We start from the raw sequence: 9,424 nt of genomic DNA, 5'->3' as shown, positions 1-9,424 counted from the left end.
CTTTGTATGCCTGAGAATGTTTCGTCTGAGAAAAGTGCAAGGCTCCAAAGATATTCAATAGTACCCTTTGCATTTGCTATGTAGTCGACAAAGGCATTTCCAATCTACAAGAGGGGACGATTATCATCCACGAGCTTATGAAATTTATAATGATAGAATTAGTCGAAATAATGTTATTTAGAGTCTGACATTTTTAAAAAAATTCATGTAATTAGGTTATTATATTTTGATAAGTTGGAAAATTCTGGTAATAGGATAGCCAGATTCATATTCATACTTGCATGAGAAATACACGAAAGCAAACTTAAATGTAGCTAAATTTATAAAATTTAACATGCTTGCATAGTATTTAGCCCCTTATTTCATCGTTAAAATATTCCTCTGCCTCCAAATTCTAACAACTTAAATGGACAAACTTGCAGATGAAAATTCAAACTGATTAAGTGTTGAGAATTGAACCTTATTTAAGGTCATATTAGTAAAATGGGAATATTGAAAAAATCTTGGGGTTTATTTTTAAAATATTGTAATATCCTATTTCAACTTGTTAAGAATCTACATATTAGGTTCTGGATAATTTTTTTTTTTTTTTTATAAGAGCCTAATCCCAGTCTCTCTCTCTCTCTCTCTCTCTCTCTCTCACCTGTCCCTCTCTAACCCTAGCTGTCGCTACAGTGCTGCTAAGTACCACCACTACTCTCTTCCGGCCAACCGTTGTATTGAGAAGAACAAGACAAGGAGGAGGAGACATCGAGGGTAAAAAGTTTGGACGTGAGGAATAAACAATGGTTTCTCGAGTTATTTGTGTGACGCGATCCGACTCTTGCTACGAAACCAGAGAAGCGTGTGATGATGTTGGGAGTCCTCTGCGGCTAGATTTGTGAGACGAGGAAGAGGAGATGGCAAGGGTAAAAGGCTAGGGCGGTGTAGAACCGGCGAAGGTTCTTGGAGTTCTCTGAGTGTCACAATCCGTCTCACAGGTGAACCAACGATTTCTTGTTCCCAACCTAAATTAGAACAATGAAGGCCTGGCCGCGCACGGTTCTACTTGCCAAATCCGAACCAACGACTTAAGGATTGATCTGCAACAATAAAGTCCTTGAGTGGACTTCTTGGGATTATAGAAGTGGCTTCTGTATGAACAGTAGAGACTGAAGAGAAGGACTTTGAATCGACGAGTGGTTTCTTCGAACAAGGGAGGAGCAGCCTTGTGATGAAGGATGACAGAAGATGGAGATAGTGTAGGAGGTAATGGAGTGGAATTTCTAGGGAAAATAGATCCTAAGGTTTTGAAAGTCTTGGTTGGTTTCATGCAGAGAGCTTGTATCTTGACAGGAATAATTACTTCAACATGAGCTTCGAGACAACTCAAGCTAGATCTCCTTTCCATGGATCTAAAGCATGATGGATTGACCACATATATAAGTTGGTCACGTCGGATTGGGGTGGCTCTAGGAGGAAATAAACTAAAGGAATATTTGACTGAGGACGAGCCAACGAGTGACAGTGTTGAGGGGGATAAATGGAAGACCACACATGCCTTAATCTATACCTAGCTACTCAACTCGATAGTTTCATCAATTGCATCCTCAGTAGATGACATTCGAAACTTGATGGACATCTGGGCAAAGCTGAAGAAGATTTATGCTGAAATTGAGAACTACATGAGGGTGTTCCAGATTTAACATGAGATAAAACAGTGGTACATGCTGATAGATTGATTCAGAAATACTCCATAGATCTGGAGCGGTTGTGGGTAGATCTTGATCACTTCTCACCGTCGTTGAGTTGTGGCGATTTAGAATGCTAGAAAGGGGAGATGATCACACAAATGAGGACTATGCAGTTTCTGGCCCATCTCAACCCTATCTTTGATCAGAGGAGATAAGTCTTCCTAGCTCAGGTGACTATTCATTTGCTAGATGAGGCTATTACTGCAATAATACAGAAGAGTCGCATGAAGCTGCACTCCGAGTTGAGTGGACTTCCGAGTGTGTTATCAAGTTTGATTGTCTCGAGCTCAGGTATGATAGGTGTCCATGGGGAGACTCACATGTGCTACAACTATGGTAAAGTTGAGCATCTGAGCAAGACCTATCCTATGCCACGTAAGGGGGGAGAGGCTGGCGAACGTGGATAGGGTGGAGGCCATGGTGGTCGAAAAGATGGGAAAGGAGTTTACTATGCAAATCTATGGTAACAGAGTAGGAGGGAGAGACCGGTGTGGTTTTTACCAATGACGATCATGGGTGTCTGAAGTTATTGAAGAGGAAGTAGAATGCAACTGGAGATGAGACTGAGGATGCTTCTAACCAGTCATCATCAAGGATTAATATTGCCACTTAATGGATAGTAAATTCTAGTGCATCTCGACGTATGATGTGTTTCTAGATAGTTTTCTTCCTATACTCCCCTAACAGTACCAGAGAGCATCCAGACGACTGATGTTACAATACAGCTTGTAGTTGGTAAGAATGCTGCTATAGGCACTAATTATATGACAATATTTTGTACGCTCTTTCTTTTTTAACGAGTCATTTATCCAATAATGTCATTATTTTACAACTAAAATGTCTTATTTATTTTGATATTCCTAAGATGATCTTCCGAGAGAAAGGGACGGGCTAGACATTTGGAACTAGTACATGACATAATGGACTCTACTACTTGGACCGAAAGGGGATAGACTCAGCTTTTACATGCATATTAAATAGTGCTGGAGTAGTAGAATTTGAGAGGAGCGTGGAGGATGTGTTGTTGCTACATCATAGACACATTGAGTGGTTTTATTATTTTTGTATGAAAGGGCAAATAATTAAAATCTTGTTTGTCATGCTTATGAGTTTTACAAGCTTATTAAGAGCTTTTATATCAGTTCTAGGAATAGAAGTTTTGTTCATTTTTACTTGATACATTTTGATATATGGGGATCTTATTCTATAAGTTCTATTAATGGTTATCAATTTTTTGTAATATTTGTTTATTGATATTCATGTATTGCTTGGTTATATTTGATGAAAAATACGAGTGATATGTTTATATGCTTCATAGACTTCCAGGAGACAATACATACTCAATATGATGCACTAGTGAGGGTTTTGAGGTTTGATAATATAATAAAGTATACCAACAAATTATTTAGGAAATACTTATCCGGCCAAGGGATACAACATCAAACAATATGATCATAAATACTGGCATAAAATAGAGTGACAGAGAAGAAGAATAAACACATTCTAGAGATAGCTTGAAGCGTGATGACCACAATGAATATCCCAAAGTACTTGTGGGACAAACAGTTTCGACAACTGCTTAATTTATCAGTAGGATACCCTCGAGTGTATTGGATTGGATGTCTCCTTGTCAGATGTTGAAAGGAGATAATGACAGGATCTTTCCATTGCAGGTTTTTGTTATGTATGTTTTATAGATGATAACATGCCATTAGTAGAGAAATTGAATGCTAGAGCGGTGAAATGTGTGTTCCTAGATTATTCTGCTACTCAAAAAGGGGTACTTCTACTGGCACCCGATAAAGGCGATACTATTTGTGTGCATGAATGTGTCAATTAGAGAATTTGAAAGGAACTACACTCAGATGGTGATCTTACCCTTCAGTTATTTTCCAGATACTGGAGATATGAGCAAGGGGGGTAACTAGCAATGTTGAGAGAGTGGTACAGGTGAGAGTAGTGCCTTATTTTGTTATATGGGAAGAATCAGCTAAGGAACTAGAAATTCAGAAGAGTGAACCCACAGGTGGTAATATTGATACTGAAGGTGAACTAAGAGTGTATACTTGAAGAAGAAAACAAATAAGGGAATTATGTCTACAATGCCGCTTATGACAGCCAGTTCTTTGTCCTTGTTCTCCCCGACACTTCAAATACATACACCATCCACCTTCGACTCAGAGCTTTCTGGTGATATGATTTCTCCTCCTTTTAACCCCCTAACTTTAAGGAGGACCTCTCGTAGCAACGCGTGATATCCTCCCAATTATTTTGGGTGAGAAAAAGACATTGCTAAGTTTGTTTCATATTCTAACATATTACATTTACATTGAGTATTTATTACATCTTTGGACGTTGTCTCTATACCCAAGTATTGGTAGATTGCTAAGGAGGATCTCATGTGGAAAGCAACTAAGCATGAAGAGCTTATGACTCTTGATAAGAACGAGAATTGGAAGGTAGGGCCACTACTTATAGGGGAAAATGTAGTTGGGTGCAAGCAGATCTTCACAGTGGAACAAACTCTAGAAGGAAAGATGGAGTGGTAAAAAACACGACTGGTGGTGAATGGGTACAACTAGACATATAGTATTGACTACGATAAAAAATTTGCACAATAACAAAGATGAGTACAGTGAGGATATTGGTTTCACTGGTATTGAAAGATGGGTGGAGGTTACACCAGCTTAATGTGAAGAATGCATTTGTTCATGGTGAGTTACTGGAGGAGATATGTATGGAGACACCAACAGGATTTGGTATAATACTGACAATAGGCTTAGGAAGTCACTGTATGGCTTGAAATAGTCTTCTTGAGCTTGGTTCAACAAGTTTAAAAATACTACAGTGGATATGAGATATCACCAGATCAATGCAGACAATACAATATTCTTTTGACAACATGAATGCCACATAACTAGATGTGTTGTGTATGTTGGTGACATCATTATCACTGGTGATGATGAAACAGAGATTGCTCACTAAAGGTAAGATTAGGTAATGAATTTGAGCTGAAGGATATTAGATAGCTTGAATACTTTCTTGAGATTGAAGTGGCTCGTGCACCTGAGGGATGTTCTTGTCCCATCAAAAATATATACTAGGTCTCCTCATAGAAATAAGCATATTGTGTTGCAAATATGTTGTCTCTTCAGTTGATCAGAAGGTCAAGCTGAGTGTAGGGGCAGGATAACTAGTTGATAGTGAGAGGCACTAGAGATTGGTGGGTTGTTTGAACTATCTGTGTCACACTCAACCCGACATCTCTTTTGCAGCGAGCATGGTGAGTCACTACTTGCATAATCCAAGGAAGGATTATATGGATGTAGTGTATCAGATTCTGGGTTACCTGAAGAGTGCATTAGGGATGGAATTAATCTTCAAAAAGAATGAACATGTAGATATTTGAGGGCTGACTGCTTGAGTGCGAGTTTAGAAGTTATATTAGGAAATGATTTTTTTGTGTGAGAAGTTATGAGGAATAAATTATTTTCTTAGATTAAAAGTTATTTTTTTTCATATTTTATATTTATTTCCTTAAATTAGGAGTTATCTTCTTGAACTGAGAGTTATTTCCTTTCCTATTTTATATATATTTTTTTATCTCTAAATAATTAATATGAATTGATTATTGGAGATATTAGACGTTACATCTTTTTTTTTCCAATTATTTATTTAGTCTTTCCTTTTAAGGATTGATGTGAGGGTTATTGTATTATAACGACTATCCCTATGCCGTTATTATTTATTATTTGATTTTATGTCCGAATTATATTTTTTCTCTTTTGCATTATTATGTTTTATTTTTTTTATTATTTATTTTATTCTGTTTTTATTGTTTTCCATTATTATGCCTATTGTAATTGGGTTTAAATATCTTTTTTCTTATCAATAAAATTGTTCTGGTTTAAGAAAAAGAAAAAATGAAATTATTGCTGTGGTTGTTAGCGGAAGAAGGAGAAGGATGTCTGTTGCTATTGCAGAGTTTGAAGTGGTTGGGGTTGTTGGAATAAGGGAGTCAGTAACCAAACACTGGCAACAAGTTGGTAAGCAGGGAGAGAACCGACAACAGGAGTAAATCTGAATCCCCAGATCTGTGCTACTGGTCAGAAAATCCAGCTGTAAGGTTGAGCTTTCCGCTGGAAGGGGAAACTCCCGCGCTTTCTAAAGTTCGACAGAGTCACAGCTCCCGGCTTAGCAAACCAAGAAGGAAGAGAATTGTCTGGAGGACTTTCAGGGATCTTCTCCGACAGATTGCAGTTTGCAGGGAGAGAAAGCTTCCCTCCCATCCTGCAAGGAGAATGGCAGGAAGGGAGTGTGGTGGCTATAGAGGGAGGAACGACGACTAGGATAGAGAATTTGACTCTGATGCTATATAGAAATTCAAAATAACACATAATTAAGCAGAATTATTTTATTGATTTGAAAGGGGGTATAAATAATTCTTATATGAATCATCGAATAAAAAAGACAATAAAAAGAAATAACATGTAAAGGAAAGGTATAAAATTAATATATCCAATAATTAATTTATATTAATTATTTGGAGATAAAAGAAAAAAATATGAAGTAGGAAAGCCAAAAATAAAAAAAATAAATAACTCCTAGTCGAAGGAAATAAATATAAAATATGAAAGGAAATAAATCTTAATCTAAGGAAATATTTATTACTCATAACTTCTCACAGAAATAAATTGTTTCCTAATATAACTTCTAACATAATTTCATAATTTTCAATTCAAGAGATGAGTATACTTATATACTAACAATTATATAATGTTTTACTTTGACTGGTTATGCCCTGTGATTTTTTCCCTCTCCAAGGTTTTTTACGTAAAAAAATACTGGTGTCTCCTCGTGCTGCTCGTTATTATTATCTATCAGTGTGTTGGATCCTCGTGCAAAGTTAAGACGATAAATAATCACCCTAACGCTGTGGATCTTCCGACACACAACAATATTAGGTATGGAGTTTTTGGCCTATCTTTGAATTTAAAATTCACTATGTTATTGTATCATTTAGCTTTATAAATATTCAACAGCTCAATAAGAAAACAAATCATTATTTCAAAATCCATTATAGGGTGTTCGAGCCACGATCCCCTCTACCCTAAACCTCATGATCATACCCTAATGTTGACACTGATGCCATTAGGATCGAAGACACCATGGGTCTTTCGTTTACCCAATATGGTTCCACTACCTTTCTATGTAACTTTTTGTATTATTTAATTTCTCATTTATTATCCTAAGCATCTATTTCAATTTCCTTTTAGTATTATCAGCCTAAGTTTGATATTGAAAAACCTTCTTTTCATTGTCGTGTAAACTACTATAAATATTGAATTAACTCATTGAAGAAAGAACCAAATTGTAAAATACAATACAGTTAGTTGATACTTACAGCGATTCCCTTGAGATTAATAGCTTTTCCAGATGCGGTCTTAGTTCTCATAAGAATCGTGTAGGCAAGCTGAGGTACATAATGGCCAGCATAACTTTCGCCAGTTATGAAAAAATCTCTATTCTTGTACTGTGGAAATCTCTCCATCCAATTTACTAAAAATGTGTAGGAATCATCAGCAGTTCTCTTGTCTCCATTCTTATCATAATCCGACGTCGTATTCGAGTATGAGAAACCCACACCCGCAGGAGATTCCAAGAAGATTACGTTTGCCACTGCACGTATTGTGATATTATAAAAATAACATAATTAAGATCATAATCTCGAGACTTTAATTAATGAAGATATTTTGTCTCGAAGTAGCAGCACTTACCATTATTCCATGCATAAATATTTCTTTGGAGAGTTTTTCCATCACTGTTTACTCTGAATGGTCCTAGTTCCATCATAGCTCCATAAGCAAGCGAGCTGCATCCGGGTCCTTTTATTTTATGCATCAAAATATAATGCATTGTTAAAATATATTCAGCTGGAATCATATAGAAAAACTATTGAATAGCTTGTAAGGACTTCAAATAGTTGTCCTACATGTGGGCATTTTTGGCTTAAAATTCTAAAGAATTCTGCAAATTATTTTTATTTATTTATCGCTTGAACAATTTATATAAAATTGTTGTTTTTAGAGCTCAAAATTTTAGATAGATTCTATGTAAATTTATATGTTGGATAATTTGAGACTCATTCATCATCATTAACTTCATCCTAACTATTTTGATTTGGCAATATTGATTGTTAATTTTCATTTCTCCTTGTTGAGTGATAGCTTATGTGTTAACCTATTTTTTGTAATTGTTTGATTAACTTTTATTCAAATAACCCCATGTTTGTCAATTTTTATTCTTTATTTTTTATAGCAATTTTATAAATTCATCAAAGTTTATTTGGTAAATTTTCATCTTCAAATGATGTCACTTCAACAGTTTCTTTGAAATAAATGTTTTGTAATTTATTTTTCATCATTTTGCCCACATCCGTTTTAAAATTCCTTTTTGCCAGGCACACAATGTATATATTAATTACTTCTTTTACAATTCAATATTTAGAATCATATAATATTATTTTAATTTCTTGATCTACTGCAGTTCACTTTATTAGAGGTTTCCACTATTTATCATCTTTTTTATTTATTACACTAAAATTGTATGGAAGTGTTTACGAAGTGGAAGGCTATGTTAAAAATGATATAGGCTTGAAGCTAAAGTGTCTCAGATCAGATATTTGGGGAAAGTGTCATGATCAGAAGTTCAGAATTTTTTGTGCTGTAAAGGAGGCAAACATCAGTTCAATATCCAAGAACTTCTTGACGAAATGGAGTAGTTGTGTATATGAATAGAACAATCATGCAGCTTGCAAGGAGCATGAGGTTGCACGCAGACTTGTGAAAATAGTTTTGGGCCAAATAAGTAAACACAATTGTTTATCTAATTAACTGTGGTCCATTAATACCTTTGAAGGAAGGCTCACGTAAAGAAGCCTAGAGTGACAAGGAAGTAAATCTATCTCATTTAAAAGTATTTAGGTGTTCTGCATATGTTCATGTCGATACATGGTTCAGGTATGCTTGATTTGAAACCTGTTAAGTGAAACATTCATTGGATATGGCTTACATAAGTTTGAGTAAAAGCTATGAGATTATCATAATAAAAGATTCATCAGAAATATGAATGCCACTTTCAATGACATGGAGTTGTACAAGAAAAAAAAAAATAAAACTCAGGATTTTCTGTCAGTTACTTCTAACAGTCTAAATATGTTGAGATAGAAGACACTGATAACCAGGAGGAAGAAGAAAGAAGTGCTTAACCAGATAGAGCACAGGAAGTCTGTTGGTCACATGCTACTGAAGTCAAAAATCAATCAGAGTGATACGATGAGTACACATGTATTCACTTTCATTACACTTTTTATTGCAAATTGATAGTGATGAAATAGAACATTTTGAGGAGGTCGCTCAAGTTGAAGATTCAAGGGAGTGTGAGCTTTCCATGGATGATGAAATAGAGTCTTTAAAGTCAAATCATACTTGAGATTTAACGGTGTTACCCGATGGAAAAAGAGAATTACACAACAAGTGAGTCTACAAATTGAAAGATGAAGTAGTTGGAAGTAGATGCTCCAAGGTAAGACTTTTTGTGGAGTTCTAGTAGAAAGAATGAGTGTACCACACAATTTTTTTTTTGGGGGGGAGATGGCAACCGCACTTGTAGTAGATGAAGATTTATATTTG

General features: G+C 35.6%; 1 protein-coding gene across 1 annotated transcript in view; it reads right to left on the bottom strand.

The window, feature by feature from the left end:
* Nucleotides 1–8: 8 nt before the first annotated feature.
* LOC110027767 (serine carboxypeptidase-like 40) overlaps nt 9–9,424 on the bottom strand; it is a gene marked incomplete at its 3' end in the record, with an annotated part of 12,118 nt that continues 2,702 nt past the window's right edge. The window contains exons 2-4 of the mRNA XM_020729315.1: nt 7,511–7,618; nt 7,138–7,412; nt 9–104 (exon numbers count right to left, since the gene is read on the bottom strand). Coding sequence (XP_020584974.1) covers nt 9–104; nt 7,138–7,412; nt 7,511–7,618 — 479 coding nt within the window. The remainder of the gene's footprint in view (nt 105–7,137; nt 7,413–7,510; nt 7,619–9,424) is intronic.

Source organism: Phalaenopsis equestris, unplaced genomic scaffold, assembly GCF_001263595.1.
Source record: "Phalaenopsis equestris unplaced genomic scaffold, ASM126359v1 Scaffold000443, whole genome shotgun sequence".
NCBI lineage: Eukaryota > Viridiplantae > Streptophyta > Magnoliopsida > Asparagales > Orchidaceae > Phalaenopsis > Phalaenopsis equestris.
The sequence above is the reverse complement of the archived record's forward strand: the minus strand, read 5'-3'. Positions and strand labels throughout refer to the sequence as shown.